The sequence below is a fragment of the Pelophylax lessonae genome (assembly GCF_965119305.1).
Source record: "Pelophylax lessonae genome assembly, chromosome: 12".
Classification (NCBI taxonomy): Eukaryota; Metazoa; Chordata; class Amphibia; order Anura; family Ranidae; genus Pelophylax; species Pelophylax lessonae.
The window spans coordinates 24,566,455-24,593,513 of NC_138779.1; the positions used below are offsets into that span (position 1 = coordinate 24,566,455).

Consider the following 27,059-nt stretch of genomic DNA (forward strand, 5'->3'; position numbering starts at 1 on the left):
TTGAAAATTGCTGCTCACAGATGCTCTCCGTTCAATCTGACAGGGGTTGAGCTATTTTGCAAAGAAGAATGGGCAAAAATTTTACTCTCTAGATGTGCAAAGCTGGTAGAGACATCCCCAAAAAGACTTGCAGTTGTAATTGCAGGGAAAGGCGGTTCTACAAAGTAATGACTCAGGGGGGTGAATACAAATGCAGCCACACTTTTCACATATTTAGAAAAAATGTCCAAAACCATTTATCATTTTCCTTCCACTTCACAATTATGTGCCACTTTGTGTTGGTCTATCTGATAGAACTACAATTCCCATCATGCCTAGTCATGTCTGTGAATGTCAGAGTTTTACAATGCCTCATGGGATGTGTAGTTCTACAACAGCTGGAGGGCCGTAGATTGAGGATCCCTGCGAGTCCATCACATAAAATCCCAATAAAATACATTTACGTTTTTGGTTATACCATGACAAAATGTGGAAAATTTCAAGGGGTATGAATACTTTTTCAAGGAACTGTATTTCAAAAGGTAGGAATTGGACAACAAAGTTTGTTAAAATCCCTGCAATGTACAGAGATCATCCAGAAGGGAATGTTTTTTTTTCTCAACAAAATTGGAGTTATACTTTAATGCCATAATGAAAACTGGAAGCTGCAGACCAGGGGTGTCAAACTCAATTTCATCGCGGGCCACATCAGCATTATGGTTGCCCTCAAAGGGCCGGTTATATCTGTGAGATTAGATGTCCAGAGCACCCCACACCCTCTTACATGAGAAGTCAAGAGCCCCCCCCCCCCCACCACCATAAGAAGTCAAGAGTCGCTTCCTTACATCACAATGCACCCCCTTACCCCCTGGAGTCAGCACCCCATCCCCCTTACACCCTTACATGAGATGTCAAGAGCCCCCCCCCCCACCATAAGAAGTCAAGAGTCGCTTCCTTTCATCACAATGCACCCCCTTACCCCCTGGAGTCAGCACCCCATCCCCCTTACACCCTTACATGGGATGTCAAGAGCCCCCCCCCCCCCAACATAAGAAGTCAAGAGTTGCTTCCTTACATCACAATGCACCCCCTTACCCCCTGGAGTCAGCTTCCAGAGTCTGCTGAATGCTGAGACCAGGGGAGGCAAAGACAAGGTGGTGTTGTGGCTGCACAAAGAGGTGCAGGATCTGTAGGAGGAGTTCTGCCCTCCTCTCAGCTGCATACTGCTGAGAAGGGGGGGCAAAGATGAGCCTTTCTGCAGCTGCACAGAGAAGCGCTGGATCTGGCAAAGAAGTTCTGTTCCCTCTGCTGACGAATACTGAGACAATGTGGGGGCAGAGACAAGGGGGGGGTGCTGCAGCTGCAGGAGGGCCGTGAGGGCCACATCAAAAGGCCTGGGGGCCGCGTTCAGCCCGCTGGCCTTGTGTTTGACACCTGTGCCGTAGACAGTTAAAATGTGCTCCTTGAATTTATTCCAAAACCAAAAGTTTTATTACAAGACAAGAATACATGGACAGGGATTGCAACACAACATGGGTCAATGGAGAAGCAGCTGCTTTGTGTGTGCAATTGTATCAGTTGTCAGTACATGCTGCAATGTGCCTCAATTAGAACTACAATTATAATGATTATCTTAAAAATGCAACATAAAGGAGATATGATCCAGGGCTCCGCCCTTGTGTGCAGCTTTTAGAATGCCTATAGGAGATTGCTGTCAATATGAGAGAGCCATCAAGCCAAGGAAATCGATACAGAATGAGAAGGGAGGATGGATATTTTCGCTGTACAACAAGAAGCACATTCAGACCACAAGAAGGAGAGACGGCTAAGGGCTCTGTTCTTGGGGGGGTGGGGAGTGTCTGATGTACGAATGGATCGATCTCTCACTGCTAAGGACTACAGAGGGGTATTGAATCGCTCCTCTGCTGCGAAGAGTCGGGACTGGGCCAAGGACAGATCACATTACCAATCTGTCTTGTGTCAGCTGAGGACAGCTATAGGAGTGAAGGTATTTCACCTGCTTAAAGGGGACCTTTACACCAAAATTACACCATTGTTTCCCTTCCCCCTTCACAATTACAAAACGATTTTTTGCTCACTTTTTTTTCTTTCTCCCTGAATTTCCCGTCCAGCCCGCCCCCTGCTTCTATTTTTGCCTGGGCAAGAATGACAGGTAACCCGGTCTCATGTAGTTTCCGGAGACATCCACATCACATATCCCAGCAGGCACCAGCTTATAAACCAGGGGGGGGGGGATCAACCTGTGGCACTTCTATCGGTCCGCTTTCTGAAAGTGCACCACAACCGCAAGATATAACAGAAGTCTATGGCAAGGCGAAGCTAACTCGCAGGAAAGCCGCAGGTGCACTGCCCTGCCCCCACGGCGCGGGAATACCACAGCGTATCAGTGTGCAAGCAGCCTTATATGAGGCTCAGGATAGTAAGGGCTTGTTTACATTTGCGGTATGGGGGTAATAAACCCCACACACCCCCAATCACTGGTGTAGCATCATGGGTCACCACGGTGACCCAGTCCCATGCCCCAGGGGGAACGTGCGGCCTCCCTGTAACATTCTGTTTTACACTTGGACAGGAAGGGCGGTAAGGCGGAATATACAGGAACTTATCTTCTCTGTTTTCCTCCAGTAATCATAGGAATCCAGCTTATCATCCTCTCCTTCCCATCAGCATTCAGAGGCTGCAGGAGGAAATGTTCATTATGCTATTCAATAAAATAAAAAATTTTAAATTTTTAAAGCGGAGTTCCACCCTGGTTATACATTTTTTTACAAAAATACCCCCGGGACAGTCAGGGCTAGCACATTCCACAATGGCTAGCCTCTGATCTGTCCCGGGTTGCACTTACCTTTCAGGAGATATACTTACCTTGAAATTGTCTTCTCCAGCGCTGCCATCTCAGGTGTGGGCAGCTTGAAGCCAGCACGATCCTCTTCCGCGTCCTCTTCGGTCCTCTTCCTCCTTCTTCGGTCCCACGATGCACTGCACCGGCCCCGACGTCACTTCCGGGTCGCGCGCGTCATCCCTCCACAGCTTCTGGGCATGCCCAGAAGCTGTTTAGAAGGGGATGACGCGCGCGCCCCGGAACTGACGTCGGGGCCGGTGCAGGCGCAATGATTCCTGGGAGCGATGACGTTCAGCTCCCAGGAATCATTGCAAAAGCCAGGAAGTGACGAATCGCCGTGGCCGCCGAGGGGAGGAAGAAGGAAGTAAGGTGAGTATATTTTCTCTAAAAGGTAAGTGAAAAAAAAAAAAAAATTGCGATTATCCATTTGTTTTTCAGGTGACCGGGAGCGAGAAGATGGAGGTAAGTATAAATTTCGGGTGGAACTCCGCTTTAACCATTTTATTTCATTGTGGCCTGCGACTATTTACCAAATCACTTAAGTGGCCCTCGCTCTTTAAAAGGTTGAGCACCTCTGTTATAAACAGTGGCTGGGGGAGTCAGGATCTAGCACCACATCAGGGAGGAAAGACAACCAACTCCCCTGATGACATAAGAAAAGATGGCGGCACAGGACCAGATCTGCAGCAGCAGTGTGCTGGATCACAGCAGAACAAAGCTGGGTTTGCTGGGCATTTAACCACTTAAGCCCCGGGAGATTTTACCCCCTTCCTGACCAGGGCCTATTTTGCGATTCGGCACTGCGTGACTTTAATGGAAAATTGCGAGGTCGTGCGACGCTGTACCTAAACGAATTTTGCGTCCTTTTTTTCCCACAAACAGAGCTTTATTTTGGTGGTATTTGATCACCTGTGCAATTTTTTGATCATGCGCTATAAACAAAAAAAGAGCGTAAATTTTGCAAAAATAACAATATTTTTCACATTTTTTTATATGAAATTCCCCCCAAAAAAATGTAAAAATCAAAATTTTTTAACATTTTCAGCCAATTTGTTTTATGCTACCTATGTTTGGTAAAAAAAATTGCAAAAAGCGTATTTTGATTGGTTTGCGCAAAAGTTATTGCGTTTACTAACAAAGGGAAAGATTTTTGTCATTTTTGTTGTTTTTTTAACGCGTAATGGCGGCAATCTGCAATTTTTTTTGCGGTACTGCGACATTGTGGCGGACAGATCGGACCCTTGACTGACATTTTTGACACTTTTTGAGTTACCAGTGACATTTCTACAGAAATCAGTGCTATACATATGCACTGTTAGTGTAAAATTACACTGGCAGTGAAGGCGTTAACTTTTTTGAGAGGGAGGGGCTATGTGTGTCCCTAGGGGCGTGATTCTAACTGTAATTGGCTGTGGCTTGTGATGTATGAACAGTGATCAACGGTTCTACATAGTAGAACAGTATGATCATCATTCATACACCGGGGAGAATGACAGGCGGCTTGTTTACATTAGCCGCCTGCCTTTCTCCCTCTCCACCGACGATCGCGAGTGACCGACGGACGATCGGGGTCCGCCGGTCACACGCGCAGGGGTGTCCGTGCCCGCGCAGGAGCGCGCCTCCGGCGGCGCGCGCTCGCTCCTGAGACCCTCACAGGCTAGCGACGTAGACTTACGTCGCTCTGCCTGTGAGGGGCTGACTGCCGCAGTAAATATACTGTGCGCAGTCGGCAAGTGGTTAAATATGTTTATTCAGGATAGCCAAGCAAAAAAAAAAAAAAGACAAGGGGAGTAAAGTTCTTCTTTAAATCTGATTTTTTGGATATTTTTGCATAGTTAGATTGATCCAGCTTGGATCAATGTAAGTTTGCATGTTCCATATCAGCGGGATCCCTGTAGAAGCTAGAAAATGAGAGTAGTAAGCACTGCTACTACGGTGATTGCTGTTAGCTTTTGGGCAGAGTGGCTGCCGTGCTGCTTAGTGAACACCGGAGGTTGCTCACTCTGCTTGAGCGCTACATGGAGAAGACTACATTGTCCTAACAAATGCTAAGCATTCTAACTGAACAAGATGGAGAGGAGGGATGGTGACATTATGATATCCACCTCGTCCATTCCAATTGTCTTTGTACTCCTCACCTGGTTGCCCCCACACACGCTTGATAAAATCTGAACCAAATAAGTTTATCGTAGTCTCATCAGACCACAGGACATGGTTCCAGTAATCCATGTCCTTAGTCTGCTTGTCTTCTGCACTGTTTGCAGGCTTTCTTGTGCATCATCTTTAGAAGAGGCTTCCTTCTTGGATGACAACCATACAGACTAGTTTGATGCAGTGTGCGGCGTATGGTCTGAGCACTGACAGGCTGACCCCCCACCCCTTCAACCTCTGCAGCAATGCTGGCAGCACTCATACGTCTATTTCCCAAAGACAACCTCTGGATATGATGCTGAGCACGTGCACTCAACTTCTTTGGTCGACCATGGCGAGGCCTGTTCTGAGTGGAACCTGTCCTGTTAAACCGCTGTATGGTCTTGGCCATCGTGTTGCAGCTCAGTTTCAGGGTCTTGGCAATCTTCTTAAAGCCTAGGCCAGTGATGGCAAACCTTGGCACCCCAGATGTTTTGGAACTACATTTCACATGATGCTCAACTACACTGCAGAGTACGTGAGCATTATGGGAAATGTAGTCCCAAAACATCTGGGGTGCCAAGGTTCGCCATCACTGGCCTAGGCCATCTTTATGTAGAGCAACCACTCTTTTTTTCAGATCCTCAGAGAGTTCTTTGCCATTATGTGCCATGTTGAACTTCCAGTAACCAGTATGAGGGAGTGAGAGCGATAACACCAAATTTAACACACCTGTTCCCCATTCACCCCTGAGACCTTATAACACTAAAGTCACATGACCCCGGGGAGGGAAAATGGCTAATTGGGCCCAATTTGGACATTTTAACTTAGGGGTGTACTCACTTTTGTTGCCAGCAGTTTAGACATTAATGGCTGTGTGTTGAGTTATTTTAAGGGGACAGCAAATTTACACTGTTATACAAGCTGTACACTCACTACTTTACATTGTAGCAAAGTGTCATTTCTTCAGTGTTGTCACATGAAAAGATAGAATAAAATATTTACAAAAATGTGAGGGGTGTACTCACTTTTGTGAGATACTGTATGTATATATATATATATATATATATATATATATATATATATATATATATATATATATTGTACATTTGTATCAGCCCCTGCCCTCAAGGAGCTTGCAATCTAAGGTCCCTAACTCACATTCATACATACACATTCTAGGGCAAATTTAGACAAGAGCCCATAAACCCTTCCAGCGTGTGTTTGGAGTGTGGAAGGAAAGCAGAGTACCCATGGGAAACCCACACAGGCACAGGGAGAACATGCAAGCTCCATGCAGGTAGTTCTGTGGTTGGGATTCAAACTGACAACCCTAGCCCTGCTGGGCAGAAGTGCTAACCACTTAGCCACTGTGCTGCCCCTGTGATCTTATGCCAGCAAAGTGAAGCTTGCTTGCGATAGATTGCAGGAACTTTGAGCCGCCTGCATGGTGACTCAACTCATTCTGCTTCTCTGTTTCATCCTGACATAATCACAGCCACCCCTACAGAAGAAAAAAAGCTCTGATTTAGAAATCTGCAGCATACATTCTTACTTCACTATACCCTTCTGTCTATTTCCTGAGGGGTGGAAGGTGACCACAAATCTCTGGAGTCCAAATGAAATTGTGGAGGCAGGAAATAGGTCCTCCTCTGGAGCTGCAATAACAAGTATTTCTTTAGAGAATGGCATGCAGGGGTGAGGCTACACCCAGGCTGGGTCAGTAACACGCCATGATAGCAGATCAGCCATGTGACTTGAGGAAACATGAACATATGACAACAAATCAAACAAAACACATTGAGCTTCAGTCCAGCCAAATCTGATATTTTAGCTTGTGGAAGGTACTGTGGAGTAAACTATTCTGATTTGGGGACAGTGGTGGTGATTTGGGGACGGTGGTGGTGATTTGGGGACGGTGGTGGTGATTTGGGGACAGTGGTGGTGATTTGAGGACGGTGGTGGCGATTTGAGGACGGTGGTGGAAGAACAGTAGGAGGCTCCACTGTTATATTTGGATATTGGTCACTCCCCAATAATGGTTGGTAGCTACACAAGGTAGTTCAATCAGAGAAACGCTGACATGAAGTAGTAGTTGTGATTGTGTGTTTATTTGTGCTAATAAAGGACAGCGGCTCTGCAGAGATGAATTCTGCAGGGTACTTCTCTAGGCAGACACGTATCTCTACAACACGGTTCAGGAACTTGTGACATCCTGCAGCAGGGCCACCCAATATTAAATGGAAGTGTTCCTCCACCACTCCTCGCGGGACAGGCGGAAACAATGTCCAGCATCTGCACATGGTCCCCTAGACAGACGGATGTCTGCGTGCTGGCTATGAATACACAGGCCGCATTCACAGCCAGTACTCAGACATCCATCTGTCTAATCCTTGTGCTATAGGCACACCTGATTAGATCCTTCCCCCATCTATTAGCATGCAGCAACAACAGTGAAGAAAGGGGAGTCTCTGTTCCCCCAAAATGTGTTGGCTTAATTTTATCTGTTGCTACCTTCAATAAAACGTCTTTGACCACTTAAAAAAAAATAAAAAAAAATATATATATATATATATATATATATATGATCAAGTGCCTTGGATGTTAACTTTGGATAAAATTAAGGACTATACACATATAAGATCAATTAATATATGGGTGGGGTCTATAAAAAATGCTGCTGGTTACCTGTAGATAAACTACATAAAGACTGAAAAATACAAATAATCAAAAAAATTATAATAAATATAAATTATTTGAGCTTGAATTGGGTCTAAATAGAATGTGCGCTAGTTTTTTATATTTTTCAGTCTTTAACCACTTAGTGACCGCCCTAGAGCAGTTTTACTGCTACAGGGTGGCAGCTCTGTGCCAGATCATATCTATATAGATATATATAGATATATATATATATATATATATATACACACACATATATATACATGCGATTCTGCACTTCCGGGTAGTGGCCGTGAATGATTACACACAGCCGGTACCACGGACTCAATGTCTGCTGGCACCTGCCAATCAACAGCCAGAGAAACAGAACTGCAATCTGCCTATGTAAACAAGGCAGATTGCCGTTCTGACAGGAGGGAAGGCATGGACCCTGTGTTCTTGCAAAGCAGGGACTAGGCTCCATGTCTTCCCCTATTAAAAGCACCCCCCCCCCCCCCAGTTTAGAAAAACACTGGTCAGGCACACATTTAACCCTTTGATCGCCCCTTCCCAAGCTAATGTCATTAGTACAGTGACAGTGCATATTTTTAACACTGGTCACTGTATTAGTGTCACTGGGTCCCAAAAAGTGTCACAAGTGTCAGTTAGGCCCCTTTCACACTTGTGCGACTTGTCAAGCAATTTGGGAATGCTAAATCGCATGACAAGTCGTTCTCCATTATTTCCAATGAGTACCGTTCATATCAGTGCAACTTGAAGTCGCACTGACTTCAAAGTAGTCCCTGCACTACTTTGGCACGATTTTGAAGCGTTTTAAGGCCAAAGACATTCAAGCCCAGTCAAACTCGCATCAAAATCACGGTAACAAAGTTGCTGCAAAATTGCGCGACTTTGAAGTCGCACAAGTGTGAAAGGGGCCTTAGTGTCAAAATGTCCACTGCAATATCGCAGTCCCACTATAAATCGCTGATCGCCGCCATTGTTAGTAAAAAATGTATAAAAATAAATAAAAATATCCCATAGTTTGTAGACGCTATACCTTTTGCGCAAACCAATCAATATACGCCTATTGGGATTTTTGTTTAACAAAAATATGTAGAATAATACATATTGGCCTAAGTTGATGAAAAAAGTGGATTTTTTTCAATTTTTATTGAATATGTATTATAGCAGAAAGTAAACTTTTTTTTTTTTTCAAAATAGTCGGTCTTTTTTTGATTATAGCACAAAAAATAAAAAAATAAAACGCAGAAGTGATCAAATACCACCAAAAGAAAGCACTATTTGTGGAAAAAAATGACATAAATGTTATTTGGGTACAGTGTTGCACGACCGCACAATTGTCAGTTAAAGTAACGCAGTGCCGTATTGCAAAAAAAATGGCCTGGTCATGAAGGGGGGGGGGGGGTGAGGTAAATCTTCCAGAGGTCAAGTGGTTAAACCCACTTTCAAACTCACATTTACTGGATACCGGGCTCTCCTTTCCAGGGCTTTTTTTCAGGGGGAATGCGGGGGAACGCAGTTCCGGCACCTCCAACACTGACTGTATTTAAGTGCAAGGGGTGCTGGGGTGTGCTGGATGGTCTATTGATGATGGCTGCTAGGAGATCTATTGTTGCCAGTGGGGATCTATTTTTGCATGGGGGTCTGTTGTTGCTGGAGGAGGATCTATTGTTGCTGGAAGGGATCTTATATTTCTGGGGAGTTAGTTGTTGCTAGAAGGGATCTACTGTTGAGAGAGAGGTCTATTGTTGCTGGCTGCTGGAGAATTTAGGGTTGTTGCTGGTGGTCTATTGTCACTGGGGTGGATCTATTGCTTCTGGGGTGGTATTTTGTTGTGGGGGGGGGGCATTGTTGTATAGGTGATCTCTTGTTTCTGGGGGTCTATTGTTGCTGGCTGCATGGGATCTACTTTTCTGCTTTTCTTGTTAAAATTAACAAGTTCAATACAAATTACTTAGCCCCACAGAATGATACTTGGTTCTCTGTTCTCTAAAAGGGATGGTACTGGGAGGTGGGTAGGGGGCGGAGACCAAGAGATGTGCTTGGGGGTGAGTAGGGGGCGGAGACCAAGGGATGTGCTTGGGGGTGGGTAGGGGGTGGAGACAAGGGGTGACTCAGAAGGGGGAGTTCCTGCACCTACTATCTGAGAAAAAAAGCCCTGCTCCTTTCTATCTACTTTCCAAAGTAACATGCAGAATCGACCGTAAGGCTATACCCTGAGGCAGCAGCCCAGGCCATAAGGCTACGTTCACATCTTGGCGTTGCTATTTACAGGCGTTTTTGTGCAGGCGTTTTTAGGTTGACCAGTGACCAATGGAAAAAAATAAAAACGCCTGTAATCTGCCCAAAAAGAAGCTCATGTACTTTTTTGAGCATTGGGCGTTTTGCTTAAAATGTCAAAACGCTCAGCTGTGAACAGGGGCCATTGAAATGAATCGGATTTGTCTTGTTGGACGTTTTCTGAGCTGATTCTAGAGCAGAAAAACTCCCCAAAAACGCCCCAAAACGCCTACATGTGAACGGAGCCTAATAGGGCTCACTACCACCTGCTTTCAAGTTGGGCACAAATCTTTGGAAGGGAATTCTTCCTACCTGCCCTCGTCATCACCTACCTACAAACAAGTGACTGAGTCAGTCCAGCAATCTCCATCCCTAAAGATCCACTGTAAAATTAGGGATTTCTCATTACTTTCTGTTCAGTGACAAAAGTCACCAGGACAAATGAAGACGGCGGAAATGCCCAGAAAAATTGCAGACAGCAAAAAAAACCTGGAGGGGTTCGCATCCCCGATAAAAACCTGGAGGGGTTCGCATCCCCGATAAAAACCTGGAGGGGTTCGCATCCCCGATAAAAACCTGGAGGGGTTCGCATCCCCGATAAAAACCTGGAGGGGTTCGCATCCCCATTCTATTCAAAAAAAAAAAAAAAAGGATTGTCTTTAGATGCATTTTAAAGGTTTGAATTTCTTTTCCTTCTTGTAACACATTTACTTCACAAAGCCCTGACCTGGCTGCGGGATTCCTCATGCGTGGTAAAATTAAATTTAATCACCGACCAGCCTTAACTTCAATCCAATCTTCATGCTGAACCCTTCAAACACATACCATGTGTGCCCAGCCCCGGGCACAGTGCCAGCATAGCAGCCTTTAATGGAGACGGCTCATGTGACAGCAGCTGGCCGGGCTCTTCTCCACACAAATATTGCTGTTCCTAGGTGATGGAAATAGGAGCCTGGGACAGGTCACAATGCAAAATGCATGGCAAATATTTAAGGTCTCCTTCGGGGCCTGCTAGTAAAAATCTAATGTTGTGGGCGCAGGGGACGCAGACGTTGTACACAGACTAGGCTGTGCTGTACTGCACAATCTGATACCATTTCTCAGGTAGGCTTGGCCTCTTAATTCAATTTATGTAAAAAAGTTAAGACTACTACTTGTCTGAGCTTTCAGAAAAAATAGGGGTGGAGAGCTGAAATTACACTCTGCGGAGCTCAGGGAGATCTCTAACAGCTGATTGGAGGGAAATGACAAACCCACCTTTATACAGCACACAGGAACAGAGCTGAGGCTGTCAATCACAGGCTGAGTTTTGGAGCTCCAACTCCTATCTACTTAAATCGATTGTAAAGTCTCGTCTTTTTTCCTATAAAAATACCAAACATGTTATATTTACCTGCTCTGTTGCAGAGGATTTACACAGAGTAGCCAGGATCCTCCTCTTCTTGGGTCCCTCTTCTGTGATCCTGGCCCCTCCCTCATGTTCAGTGCCCACACAGCAAGCAGCTTGCTATAGGAGCACCCGAGCGGAGTCACAGCTCCCTGTGTTTATTCAGACACAAAAGCACTATCCCAACCCACCCTTTCTCTCTCCTGATTGGCTAGCTGACTTTGATTGACAGCAGTAGCAGCCAATGGCGCTGCTGCTGTGTCTCAGCCAATCAGGAGGGAGAATCTTGGACGGCTGAGACACTCATTTCATCGTTGGACAGAGAGGGACCTCAGGTAAATATCAGGGGGGCTGCTGCATACAGAAGGCTTTAGGATAAAACTCTACAACTACTTTAAAGTATAACTAAAGGCAAGCCTTTATTTTTTTTTTTTTCATTTTTGATAGACTAAGGGAGGGGGTTACAACTTGTCAGGTTTTTTTTTTACCATCTGTGTCCATTGGGGAGATTTCCTTTCACTTCCTGTCCCATAGACAAAACAGGAAGTGAGAAGAAATCCCTCAGGCAGGCTTGACACAGAGCACGGCTCAGCCCTGCCCCCTGATCTCTGCTCAACCACTGTGATTGACAGCAGCAGGAGCCAATGGCTCTGATTGCTGCCTCTCTGTCCAGTGAGGAAAGAGAGAGCCGCTGGAGCTCACCTGACAAAAAAATACACCCTCAAAGAGGACTAACCCTCTACAACAGCGGCCTGCAAAACATTGTGGCCAAAGGGTGTCCCCAAATCCAATTTGCATGTAAGAAGTTTGTGACCGTCTCTGGAGCCGGATCAGATATCTCAGGAGTGAATTGCACAGGAGTCCTGTGCATCTTCTGGTCCGTTTCAGGTTTGAATTCAGCAAAAATTCAGACTGAAGATGGATCTGAAACGGTGAACAGGGACGCACCGGACCTCTGCTGTGAGCTTCTCCATGCGGCAGTGTGAACCCAGCCTTAAGATCCTCCCACTGTTACTGCAATTTGGCCACACCCACCATTCAATACGGTTCGGCGGGGGGGGCGTATTCGGGTTCCTGCACCTATTCTCTGGGGAAAAAAAATCCCTGGATAAATTTATATAGCCCTACAGATACACCCGGCTCTTTAAAGGGCAACCATAATGGTAAGGCGGCCCACAATGAAAATGAGTTTGACACCCTTGCTTTACAGGCTCCAAAAAACAAACAAAAAAAATATTAAATGCACATTTTTTTACCTGCAATAAATTTCCATTTATTATTTTTCATAAAAAGTGAACTTATCCTTTAGGTTGGACCAAAGCAATGATGCATAGCCAAGGCTGGAGAGTTGGCAAGTATACAGGAAGTGACTAAAAGAGACCGGGAGAGATCAGCAGCAATGAGATGAGAAAAATCAGAGCCAAGCTGTAACATTTTTTACCAACTGTATTCCTCTTTTCCCATGCAGATATTCTCATGCACACTGGATGTTTTTTCAGCTCCTTCTACGTGTCTGGCGTCTTTTTCCCTGCATGTTAGTCTGAGTGCCCATGCACACATTGGCTGTTAGCAGCGTTTAACCACTTGCCGACCAACCGCCCCACGCAGATTTACTGCGGCAGGGCGGCTCGGCTGCACATTACCACATAGATCTACGTGAATATGTGCACGTGGTTTTGGCGGCGCAGGCCGTGCCGGAGTCACGCTCCCGCTGTGATTAGACGCATGCTTGGTCGACGCCGGCCTCCCGCGATCTTCTGCAAAACTGACAGGAGAGCCGTCTGCCTATGTAAAAACTGTAAGACGGCTCTCCTGCTTAGCTGAATCACCGATCTCTCTTTGCCTCTGTTCAATCCATCCCCAAAACAGTTAGAAAGCACATATAGGGAATACATTTAACCCCTTGATCACCCTGTGTTAACCCCTTCCCTGCCAGTGTCATTTATACAGTAACAGTGCATATTATTTAGCACTGATCACTGTATTGGTGTCACTGGTCCCCAAAAAGTGTCACTTAAGGTGCTTTTCCACTGCATGGAACGGATCGGTTTGGCTTGATTTGGCGCTTTTCCACTGCATGGTACCGCATGGTATGTGTTAGAACGGTTCGGTACGGTTTGGTACAGAGGCGCTTTTCCCCTACATGGTACGGATCGGTACGATTCGCTTAAACAGTACCACCTCAGTTGGGGTTCCAAGCGTTCCGTACCTATACCATATCCCACAATCCTTTGCATGCAGCCTTAATTGTTTGTCACTACTAGGCTAGGCACTGATTGGTCAGAGAATCGTTGTAATCCCACCCACTTACTACTTTAGTGGAAAAGCAAACCGAGCCGAGTAGAGCCTATACAGTGCTGAAAGGTGCCGACTCGTACCACTCAGTGGAAAAGCAAACTTAGCCGAGCTGGGCCAAGCAGTGCCGAGCCGGTACTTGCAGTGGAAAAGTGCCATTAGTGTCAGATTTGTCCATCGCAATGTCGCAGTCCCGATAAAAATCGCCGATCGCCGCCATTACTAATAAAAAAAATAAAAAGTCCATAAATCTATCTCATAGTTTGTGAACGCTACAACTTTTGCGCAAACCAATTATTTTACGCTTTTTGGGATTTTGTTTTACCAAAAATATGTAGAAGAATATAAATTGGCCTAAACTGATAAAAAAAATTTGATTTTTTAATTTTTTTTATTGGGAATGTTTTATAGCAGAAAGAAGAAAACATTGTTTTTTTTTTTTCAAAATTGACACTTTTTTTTTGTTTATAACGCAAAAATGAAAAATAGCAGAGGCGATCAAATATCACCAAAAGAAAGCTCAATTTGTGGGGAAAAAAAAGGACATCAATTTTATTTGGGTATGGCATCGCATGACCGCGCAATTGTCCGTTAAAGTAATGCAGTACCGAATCATAAAAAAAGACCTGGTCATTAAGGGGGTAAAACCTTTCCGGGGCTGAAGTGGTTAATGGCTGGGGCTTTTAGAGGCAGAAGAAAACCCCCAGTCAGTTCATCCAGGAGCAGCAGAGTTTTGGCAGAAAGCAGCTTGATGCTGCTAAACGCGCCTAAACACTCGGCGCGTTTAGTGCTTGGGCCTTAATTCATTTTAATGGCCAAAATAAATGATTATTCTGGCCAATGAAAATAATTGGGCACAAGCACTTGACAACTGCAAACTGGCCTAAAAGCTTGTAAAATCTTTAGACACTTTTACAAGGGTCAGGCTTTTTGTTTCTGTCAGGAGGCAAGGCTTCTAGGAGAGTTTGCAGAATGTCCTGTGTGCATGAGGCTGAAAGGAAACAGCTGATCTGTCTGAAATGAAGGAAGGAATACCTGCTAGTGTGGCAAGGGTCATCCCTATTTTCCATGCTGAAAAGCTGGAGGTATACAACCCATATAGCCCAGACTGCAGGAAGACTCTGTCATCATTCAAAGGAATGGGCATGCAATTGCAGATAATGTCATAAATGAAAAATTCCACTTGAACAGACATCTCATAACATTCTGGAAACATTCCAAACCCAAAGAGACTCCAAGTGACCATGTCTGCCAGGAAAGCTGAAAGTTTTGGACCAGCGAGTCATGCTGTGTCATTTAGGATAAGCCTGCCTCTGTAGGTAGCCTAATGGTCCATACACACTATAAGATTTTCTGAAGACTTTTTCCTTCAGATTTACCAAAACCATATAATATGAGGTCAAACCTAAACACTTTCAATTGGTATGCAATCTGGCAGGCCCTTGCACTACATAGAAAAGGTAAATCTGAAGGAAAAATTCTTCAGAAAATCTTATATTGTGTATGGCCCTTAAGGCCCCTTTCAGATCCACCTGTCAGTTTTTTTGGTGGATCTGAACGGTCCCCCCATGCATCCCTATGGGGCATCGGATGTCAGCAGAAACATGTCCACTGACATCCGATCCGATCCGTCAAATCTGGACGGATGGAAACCCTATTTTCCATCTGTCCAGTGGATCGGATTGGATGGGATTGGATGAGAACAGACCGACGGTCCGTTCCCATCCGATTTTACGATAGAGATGTATGGGGCTCTGACAGCTGTGTCTGCGCACACAGTGCGGAGAACAGCTGTCATTCTCCTGTTCAGCGGGGGATCGGCGGATCGATCCACCGCTGAGATAAACAGAGTCCGTCCAACGGACACATAGTGTGAAAGAGCCCTAAAACTTAAGCTAGTAATAAATATGGCCACATCTTCAGGTCATCAATGCTAATTGTATCCCAAATAATTACCATACTTTTTCTATAAATTACTTGTTTTCACCTATACTTATCATTGTTTGCATCCTTTGCCGTGCTGCTGCATGCGCTCTCTACATGCGCACACTCCAGCGTCAGCTGCTCATCATTGCTAGACAGCCCAATGGCCAAATGAAGCAGCTTGCATGACTGGGTTACAACATTGTTGCTAAATTTGAGGCAGTGGATTAGCATTGTCAGCCTGCAACAGGAAGTGCTGTTACTGTAGGAAACACCAGGTGACAAACTTTGCAACATAGTTAGGGCTCTTTCAAACGGTCCGCCTCCGTAGGCGGATCCGTGTTGCTCAGCGGGGATCGATCCGCGATCCCCGCTGAGCCGGCGGATGACAGCTTCGTCTCCGCTTGCAGAGCGGAGAGGGAGGTGTCTCAGCCCCCGCTGCCCTCTATGAGGGATCGGATGGGAGCGGACCGCCTGTCCGCTCTCATCCGATCCGATCCGATTACTGAACGGATGGAAAAATAGGGTTTCCATCCGTCCAGATTTCACGGACAGGATCGGATACGGATGGCAGCGGGTGTCAGCGGAGGTGTCTCCGCTGACATCCGCTGCCCCATAGAGCTGCATGGAGGATCCGATCAGATCCGCCTAAAAAACTGACAGGCGGATCTGATCGGACCACCCGTGTGAAAGAGCCCTAAATCTGCTTTTATTTTGCCTTTCCTGGTTCAACCTTCCCTCTTCATGAACATGCCAATGAAATGTTTAACCACTTCGATACCGAGCACTTTCACCCCCTTCATGCCTCGGCCAAATTTCAGCTGTTGCACTTTAAATGACAAGTGCGCGGTCATGCAAAGTTGTACCAAAACAAACTTTTTATCATATTTTTGAGACAGATAGGGGTGTGAGTTTGTAGATTGCGATCGGCAATCAGAGTAGCGGCCTGGGCCGTTCCCATTGCATCCTGAGATTGATGACGCTCATCTCCCAGGAGGCAATGCAAAGGAGGAAGTGGCGTCGGGGGCCGCAGCTGCACAAGGAGGAAGAGGAAGGAAGGCAAGTTTATTTTCATTAAAAACAAGGTAACTGGGGGAAAAAAAATATTACCTATCCAATTTTTTTCAGGTTTTTTTTTTTTTTTGCTAACTGATGCTGCAAATTTTTTTTTTAGGGTGGAACTCCGCTTTAAGATACAAGTCAGATTTCTGGCATCCCCTGCAACAAAAATGTAATTTTTGGTGAGATCCTCCCAATAGGAACACGTCTAAAGGGATGCAGACCCAGCAGATTTCCTCATTAGAGCCCTGCAGCTGCCACAGCTGATAGATAATTATGAAACCACTCTCATTAGACCCACTCAGCACAGAGGAACAAACAATGATTTCTTCTGAATAATAAAAGGTAGGAATCTGCAACAAAGTTTGTAAAAATCCCTGCAATGTACAGAGATCACCCAGAGGGGAATATTTTTTTTTCTCAACAAAAAAGGAGTTATGCTTTAATTTTAAAAAGTTATATTACATTTGATGGATCTCCCCTTAAAATCTAGATATCACACTGGAAAAGCACAAATAGATAGATTTCAGATGACTGAATCATAGGCACCTGCCGATGGGAAACACGTGTGTTATCATCAGAGTCACACATGTAACAACATCCCCTGGAAGTCGCACAGGAAGAAGGATGGACTGACACAGCGCAGGGTAGGAGAGGACCTGGGCTGGATACAATACAGGCTCAGCAGGGCCGAGGTCGGGGTCACCCAGCAGAGACGTGTCAGCACTTCCTGTCCAGGTGGCTTCCCTCTAACGTAGGGACTTGCCAGGCCAGCAGCCCATTGGAGACATGCAAGATAAATATGGAATGGACACAAATCACCACCAATCGTATGGTAACGTGTATGTCTAGCCAAAACCTTTTTTAAAACCCCGTCGGGTTCTAACTGCAATTTCCCGTCACGTTCTGTCCTGCTGATGTTTATTGTCATATGTAATACAGATACAGATTTACTGGTCTGATATCTATATTATGAATTAGAATTATCCTAAAATGCTCCTTTTTTAGATTTTTGTGCTTCTGCTACTTTATGGGATCCTGCTGAATTGTCCGAGATTCTATTGCCAGCTAAGTACAATTGCTCCTTGTTTATTCCTGCAGGCCAGTGGAGGGATAGACCAATGTATTGGGACGCCTGCCTTTACACGCACATGAACTTTATGGTGTGGGGTTGCTTTTCAGGGGTTGGGCTTAGTTCCAGAGCGCATGCGCCACTCGCGTGAGCGGCTGCATGCAGTGCAAATATCTCCTAAACCGTGTCGGTTTAGGAGATATTAATTGTACCTACAGGTAAGCCTCATTATAGGCCTCATTATAGGCTTACCTGTAGTTAAAAGTGGAAAAAAGCGGTATACTACCGCTTTAACCTTCCTTTATTTTTCCTTTCATAGTTCTATCCTCCCCCATCATCAACATGCTAATTACATTTATTTTTTAATAAATCCTTTTTGTTTTCATGACATGCCATATAGTAGACCAGGGGTCTCAAACTGGTGGCCCTCCAGCTGTTGCCAAACAAAAATTCCCATGAGGCATTGCAAGTTACAAGCATGACTCCCATGGGCAGAAGCATGATAAGACTTGTAGTTCCACAACAGATGGAGGGCCGCCAGTTTGAGACCCCTGTTGTAGACCCAAATGATTCTGCATACCCTGCAACCCGGTAATGAGGCAGGGTCTAGCTGACTTGCTGTAGCTCCTAATGAACATAGAGAGGGAGATGTATTAACCACTTCACCCCTGCGCTATAGCTGAAAGATGGCTTCAGCGCGGGCCTGAAATGCTGGGAGGACATATCTGGACGTTCTCCTGTTCTCGAGCTTCCAGCATACACCGAGACATGCTGGCAGTGCGCTCTGTGATCATTGAGTCCTTTGGACTCTCTGATCACAGATCAAGGTAAAGGGTCGATCCCGACCCTTCAGAACGTGATCAGCTGTCAGCTAATGATGTAAACAGAAGCCGATCAGTGGCTTTTTTTTTTCTCACGCTTAGTGAGAGGATAAAAAAAACGAAGGGGATTACCGGCTTCTGTAAGAGGAACATCGGTCCCACACTGTCCCCACCAGTGCTGCTAAGCAGGGCCACCTACCAGTGCCCATCAGCAGGGCTGCTGTTAGAAATCGCGGGGCCCCGTACAGACTACCTGGCAGGGCCCCCCCAAGAAAATATTCAAGAAATATTTAGCTAAAATTACAACAAAATCACTATTAGCAGACACAAATATAACATAACTCGCATAATTCCTGCTAAATCTAAAAAAAAAAAAAAAAACTGTTAAAGCGGTTGTACAACCGAAAACTAAAAAAAAAAAAAACCTGCAAGACAAAGGCATAATGAGTTAGGATGCATCGCATACTAGCTCATTATGTATTACTTACCTTAGAACGAAGCCCCGACACGGACCCCCGGACATCGCTGCGGGCGCCGCCATGATCCCTCGCCGTCTCTTCAGGGTTCGGCGGCTCCGGCACTGTGATTGGCCGGAGCCGCGATGACGTCACTCCCGCGCATGCGTGCAGGAGTGGTTTTCCGGCAAGCTCCCGGCAAGGAAGACTGGAGGTCCCCCGGACCTTCAGAGCGCATGCGCCGCTCACGTGAGCGGCTGCATGCACTGCAAATATCTCCTAAACCGTGCCAGTTTAGGAGATATTAATTGTACCTACAGATAGGCCTTATTATAGACTTACCTCTAGGTAGAAGTGTCAAAAAGCGGGATACTACCGCTTTAAATAAAAATGAAGATGAGATGAGAAAAATATACAGGCTGGGCAGTTGGAGCTCAGTGATCAGAGAGACAGAGAGAGAGAGAAACAAAGTTACAATTTACAAATAAACTCCTGAGCAGAGATAAGTGCTGGGAGGGGGGGGGGGGCCACACAGGGAGGGGGATTAGTGAGGGACAACTGTCTCTTTCTCAGCAGATAAAAGCTGATAGCAGGGAGAAGGACAGATCAGATTCAGGTGATGGAGGAAGATTTCTGTATTTGTTGTCCATCACTAATCCCCCTCTCTGTGTGGGCCCCCCCCTGTGTGCTCGGACCCCCTACAAGAGGGCTGGTGGTCCCCCCTATCAGCGGCCCTGCCCATCAGTACTGCTAATCAGTGCCACTGGTGCCACCTATCAATGCCAATCAGCGCTGCCTATCAGTGCCACCTACCAGTGCCCATCAGTACTGCTAATCAATGCCCACTTGTGCCACCTATCAATGCCAATCAGTGCTGCCTATCAGTGCCACCTACCAGTGTCTATCAGTGACCATCAGTGCCTCCTGAACAGTGCCCATCAGTGCAGTCTCATCAACGCCCATCAGTGAAGGAGAAAAATTACTTATTTGCAAAATCTTATAACAAACTCATTTTCTGCCTTTTTTTCGCTTGGCACCAGGCGTGAGCAATCCTTAAAATCCTCAAAATTTTCTGTTTTTTTGTTCAACAAAAAATAAAAAAACCCAATGGTGAATAAATACCACGAAAAGCTTTATTTGTGTGAAATAAATGATAAAAATGTCATATTGGTAATGTTGCATGTCCGCGCAATTGTCATTCAAAGTGTGACAGCGCTGAAAGATGAAAATTGGCCTGAGCAGGAAGGGGGGTATATGTGCCCGGTAAGCAAGTGGGTTAAACCTGGTTCACACAGAATCTGGTGAAGCTGTGCATAGTAAACAATCAGCTTCTAAGTTTTATTGTCAAAGTTTATTTGAACAAGCTGAAGTTAGAAGCTGATTGGTTGTTATGCAGAGCTGCACCAGTTTTAGTAAATCTCCCCCATTGTGAGAAGCTCACAGTATGCAGTGAAATCAGAGTAAGCCATTTCAGTACGAGAGAGGAGCCGCTACAACTGTGCAAGACTTGAAGGCGAGGCTGGATTTAGGCTTTCAGGCCGAATACTGAGAGCCCCGGAAGGTAAGGCTCTTCTTTCTCTCAGCAGCCCGGTGTTAAAAGATTTGAGAAGATCTGTGGATGAGCTGCACAGCCACCCCTACCCTTCCCTGAGCTGGGCTCTCTCCCACATTCTTTCCTTACTGTGCTATGAGCTGGAAATAGCCTAAAAAACACTCAGAATCACATGCCAGATGATACGCCATTGTACTCCTTCACTTGGACACTCTGTAAATATTTCGTTTTCAACCATCCCAGCCTGTCTGTGAAATTCATCTCCTGTCAGCTACTGGAATAAACACACGCTGTGCTCTCTTCTCATATAATCCATTGGATCCAAGGATCGCAGCAACATGGGAACAGAGGAGAAGAAAGGAAGGAGCTGATCCCATTACCAGTGCTTTACTGACACTTAAACTGGAACTTCACCCATAACAGCTTAATAACAAATAATGTTCGTTAGCAAGGAACATACATTCCACATTAATAATTATGCTAGCAAAATGAGTGTGTGGCCCCTTTTGCAGGTATAGCTATGTAAAACATTAAAAATAAGTGCCTATACTGTTTACAATCCAGTAATACAACGTCTCACCCTGCTCTGCACATGCGCAGTTGCTCTCCATTTTTAGTCACTGCCAAATTTGTAGAGGCCGATCTGCTGACAGCCTTAAACAATTAAGCCACCAAAATAAGTGTGCGTTGTAAATTGTATTCAGCATTGCTCCTTTTTCTTCTTGCTGGAGGCCGCCATTTTGCTGAAGCCCAGAGCCCCTGAGCAGCAATAAATTATAAAAGCGAAACTAAACCCTTCAATTCAACAGTTTAAAAAAACAGTTACATTCCTGCAATGCCGGTGTTCTATCAGATCTCCCTACCCCATAAGAAATCCATACCCTCGTCATTTCCGGTTTAGATCAGCTGTGGATTAGTCATGCATCAGCTGTATGCATCAGCTGTAGCCGCGTCACACGTCCTAGTGCGCATGTGGGTCGAGCAGCGGGCAGGGAGGTCTCTTATAACAAATATCCATCCAATCTCCATGCCCCACACTGCACCGACCCGACAATGGGGCAATCTGATCTCCATGCCCCACACTGCACTGACCCCACAATGGGGCAATCTGATCTCCAGGTCCCACAATGGGGCAATCTGATCTCCATGCCCCACACTGCACTGACCCCACAATGGGGCAATCTGATCTCCATGCCCCACACTGCACTGACCCCACAATGGGGCAATCTGATCTCCATGCCCCACACTGCACTGACCCCACAATGGGGCAATCTGATCTCCATGCCCCACACTGCACCGACCCCACAATGGGGCAATCTGATCTCCATGCCCCACACTGCACTGACCCCACAATGGGGCAATCTGATCTCCATGCCCCACACTGCACTGACCCCACAATGGGGCAATCTGATCTCCATGCCCCACACTGCACCGACCCAACAATGGGACAATCCGATCTCCATGCCCCACACTGCACCGACCCGACAATGGGACCATCCGATCTCCATGCCCCACACTGCACCGACCCGACAATGGGACAATCCGATCTCCATGCCCCACACTGCACCGACCCGACAATGGGACAATCCGATCTCCATGCCCCACACTGCACCGACCCGACAATGGGACAATCCGATCTCCATGCCCCACACTGCACCGACCCCACAATGGGAAAATATGCCCACTGTCCATTTGATGGCTATGTCCTATTGTCGGGTTGGTGCAGTGTGGGGCATGGAGATCGGATTGTACTATTGTCGGGTCAGTGCAGTGTGGGGCATGGAGATTTGTAATAAGAGATCTCCCTGCTCGCTGCCTGACCCATTGCCGCGCATGCACACTAGGACGTGTGCCCGACCGTTGTGATATTATCAAATTTCCCTACCTTTTGCACGCATGCGCACTAGGACGTGTGACACGGCTACAGCTGATGCATACAGCTGATGCATGACGAATCCACAGCTGATCTGAGCCGGAAATGACGAGGGTATGGATTTCTGATGGGGTAGGGAGATCTGATAGAACACCGGGTTTGCTGACTGTCACATTTGCTTGTGTCCTCAACCAAATTATCAAACCATCAAATGGCTGGTGTCATAACTGATTACATGTGCAGCACCATGGCAGTTGCAGATCAAATGAAGCAGCTTCCTTGGCTGTAAAGGATAGGAGAGTTTAAGTTCGCTTTAAGCCTGTAAGCAGATCGGCCTCTACAAATTCAGCAGTGCCTAAAAATGGAAAGCAACTGAGCATGTGCAGAGCAGGGTGAGACAGTGCATTACTGGATTTTAAACAGTATAGGCAATTATGTTTGCTTCAACATGTTTATTAACGTTTTTCATTTTATAACAAAGCCAACATATGAGCAGTATAAATCTGAACAAGAAAAAAAGAGTAGAACCAAACTAAGGCAAAAACCAACAGGCAATCATTTCTAATGTTTTACATAGCTATACCTGCCAAAGGGGCCGGCCTGAAGTCATCTAGCAGGACTTTAGTTTCTAAATAAAGTTCACTTTAAGGTCACCTGAATCAAGTACATTCTGCCTATCAATTCAGCACGATCCAGTGACAGCATTAACAGCGCACTCTGCAGCACACGTTCACACCACACATGCATTGAGCACACGATACCGAGCGCTGAGTGGCATGAACGCACACGTATCTCAAAGGGCCCTCCTAGTTCTTGGACTACACAATGGTTAGAATTTAGCCTCGATTCACATTACTGTGTATGTGAACAGGAACTGCATCGCATTTCTGTGCAATTCACATGCCTTTCAGTGTAGTGACATCACTTCCGGGTTTTACATGGAGGCGCGATCAGAGCCGAATGCGGCTTTGATTGGGTATTCTGTTTGGCGGACGTGCAGGTAGGATGCCCGGGTCTCCGGTGGGACGGGAGCCCCGGGCGAGCCGCGGAAGGGGAGGGGACGTCTCCTCCCACTCCTTGTAATGACAGCCAAATGGCTTCCCAGGAGCATCGGTTGTCATTACAAGACAGCCGACCGTCAGCTATGGACGCCGGCACCGGGGTGATGCCTCCAGCTGCAGGCATCACTCCGGAACAAGCACTTTCCCGAAATATCGGCAATATCGGTAATCTCAGGGGCCGATTCCGATATATCAGGAAAGTGCATAACGGCCCCCAATATATCAGCATTGCCGATAATCGGACGATCACTAATTTCAAGGGATACATTTTTCTTGAGATTTTCTTGCGCTAAAGGTGTCAATAATGGCCGACAATAAATTCATATTCATATTCATTTAAATTCATGATAGTAATTAAAATGTCAAAAATAATACAATTATATATAAAAATATATCTATTTTTTGTTAAATACTGTCATTTTCAGTTTCAGGTAAGTGCATCCTGAATTTTCGGTTTTGGTACCAAAATTTCTATTCCCTCTATTTACCCCGCCGCATATGTGTGGAACCAAGACTTAGGGCTGGTTCATACTTGGAACTGCATGTGAATCGTACAGGAATGCTGTGCGATTCAAATGCAGTTCTGTGCAGTGCAACTTCAGCCTATTCATTCTGAATGGGCTGAAATTGCACCACACCGACAGTAGTGCATGCGCTACTTTTGGAAACGCACTGCAACCGGATCACATGGTACTTTTGTACCATGTGATCCGGTGCAGGCAAACGCACTGTGTTCACAAATCGAGTGCGTTTTGAACATGGTGCAGGAAAAGTGCACTGAACGTGGGTTTCCTGTGCCGCGTTCTGGTGTGAACCGGCCCGCAGAGATTGGGAATAGCTGAGCAGTTTAGCAAAAGGCACTGAGCAGGGCTGACACCAATATACAAAATCTGTGGGTTGTCAGCCCACAACAGGACATTGGAGCGGTGTGTATTTTTGGCAGCTTTACAGGTATTTTGCTGTGCATTCAGCCCCGGTTCACACTTGTGCGTGTGCAGGGTTCGCATGTAATGTCGGAGCGCACTGCTCCGACATTACATGCGATCGGCTGTGCGGTGCGAGTTTAGCCATACAAACTGTATGGCTAAATTCGCACCGCAGCCGCACCAAACACGCACAGGGACCCTTTTTGGCAGCCGCATCAGGATCGGATCGCACAGCGGTTCACACTTGTGCGATCCGATCCTGTGCGAACTGCACGATCGCACTGCGATATGCGATCAAACTGGGGGTGTCGTTAAGATTACATTGACACCCCCAGCGTATCGCATATGGCAGTGTGAACTGCCGGGGGTGCGTGTGCGATGCGGGAACAGGCTGCGGATTCGCAGCCTTCCCGCATCGCATAAATGTGAACCGGGGCTCAGTGTTTTTAAAAAGAGATAAAATATGGGGAAGTTTTCACGTATTGCAGAGATGTACTGCTTGTGCGTGTTTTCTTTTTAATTTGCCATGACAAGCGTTTTAAATTTTAACTGGCTACTAAAAATATAAATCTCCTGCACTAAAAATACTCCCCAAGAAAACAAAATTACAAAGCAAACCGTTCACTGTCACAAAATCACTTAGAGCATCACCACTGACAGACAGTAATCAGAATCACTTTGCTGATTCTGGGTAGTTGCTATGGGTAACACAGATGGTTTTTTTCTTAAGCCTTTTTTTATTCAGGAAGGCCTACAGCAAATCAGGGGTAAAGGGGAAAGGAAGTGTATTCAGAGAGGACAGAATGAGAACTCAGCAGCAGATGCGGCCTGCATACTGAGCATAGGACAAGAGATGCACTTTACAGCCTACAGACAGACGCAGGGTACGGCTCCAGCCTTTGTTCCTGTATCCTAACAATAAATTCTGAGGGCATCTTTAATGTCAGCGTGCCCCGCCTGCCCCCGGGGGACCCCGCAGATGAAGTCATCTCAGCGACGTCTAGGAAATAAAACAAGGGTGGAGGGATGAACTCTACTTACTGGTTGAGTTGCCTTGCATCTGGATGATGCATTTTGAATCCTTGCTGAGCTCCCTGGAATTGAAAGGTCGAACCCGCACGGCCACTTTCACGGAGGCGCCCGACATGGCGGTCAGCGGGAGGGATGTGCCAATTATACAGAATAATGAATAGAAGTTCTGGAGGGGGTGATAGGTTTCAGGTCCTCATTCTGTAGAAAGAAAGAACATAAGGTAAATACATTATCCACACACAGCATACAGTATATATGTGTGTGTATATATATATATATATATATATATATATATATATATATAAAAATAATAAAAAAATATTATACATCTATATATATATATTTATATATATATATATATATATCTCTAGATATATATATATATATATATATATATAAAAATATCAGCGGTTAAGCCTTATCTCCTCAGCTGACGCAGAAAATAGCATTGTTAACCATGGCTATTGTGTAACCGGGGCAAAAAAGTCAACAGTGGGGTTAAGAAAACACCAGCAATACAGACATCCCCCTGCCTGGTAATCCTTAACAATACAAAGATCGGGTTCTATGGCGCCATTCAAAATATCACCAGCAAGCTGAAAATGGATTGGATCCTGAAATTCTGATAAATCAGTTTCTTGTAGCAGCTTGTAGAGGACCTGTCAGCATCCTAAAACATTGCAGGTCAAAGCAAAGCAATAAAAAAAATCAAGCATTTTATCCACTTGCCGGCCAGGCTTTTTGGCCCCTTTCACACTAGTGCGACTTGTCCCGCGATTTTGGACCGCAAAATCGCATGACAAGTCGTTTTCCATTATTTTCAATGAGCCCCATTCATATCAGAGCGTTTTGAAGTCGCACCGACTTCAAAGTAGTTCCTGCACTACTTTTCCACGATTTGATTGCGTTTTGAGCCATAGCCATTGCTTTCAAAATCGCGGCAAAATTGCAGCAAAGTCGCGTCAAAATGGCGCCGTAAAATCGCGTCGCATAAGTGTGAAAGGGGCCTTACTGGCACTTTTTGTTTACAAGTTAAAATCTGTATTTTTTTGCCAAGTTGCAAAATTATGACAACAGGAATTGAGAGGAAATCTCCCCTAGGAAGGGAAATTCACTCCTGTAAGTCCCCGTTCACACTGGGGCGACCTGGTCGCCTGACAGGTCGCCTTCCATAGAGAAGCTGCGGACCCGTTCTAATAGGAGCGACACAAGTCGCTCCGACTTAGAAAAAGGGTCCGGAGCTTCTTTGGGGCGACCCGGAGCGACTTGCATAGACTTCAATGTTATGAAGTCCGTGCGGCCCGATCCGAGGTCGCGGTGCGAGCAGCACGCCGCGACCTATGAGGTCGCCCGGCAAAGTAGCGTCGCCCCAGTGTGAACGGGGCCTAAGAGTTCTCATGGGAAAAAGGTGTCTCCAATCAAGCTTTATCACCAATCCTTGTTTCCATGACAGCCTAAAATTTTCAAAATCCATGTGTCATAGGGACAGAAAGTGAGGTGGAATCTTCTAGACAAAAGCACAGACAGCAAAACAAATGTTACAGGGGTGTTACCCCTTCCCTATGCTATCCAAAACTTAAAAATCATTTTTTGGGCTGGAGTTACACTTGATAAATGTACCTGTTCCAACTTACATACAAATTAAACAAAGCGGAGTTCCACTGGTTTC

General features: G+C 45.7%; 1 protein-coding gene across 16 annotated transcripts in view; it reads right to left on the bottom strand.

Moving 5' to 3' along the window:
* KIF1B (kinesin family member 1B) overlaps nucleotides 1-27,059 on the bottom strand; it is a gene marked incomplete at its 3' end in the record, with an annotated part of 308,482 nt that overhangs the window by 217,271 nt on the left and 64,152 nt on the right. For all 16 annotated transcript variants that reach the window (XM_082274494.1, XM_082274493.1, XM_082274505.1 and 13 more), the window contains exon 2: nucleotides 25,400-25,588. In XM_082274494.1, the coding sequence (XP_082130620.1) occupies nucleotides 25,400-25,505 (106 nt within the window). In that variant the 5' untranslated portion in view covers nucleotides 25,506-25,588. The remainder of the gene's footprint in view (nucleotides 1-25,399; nucleotides 25,589-27,059) is intronic.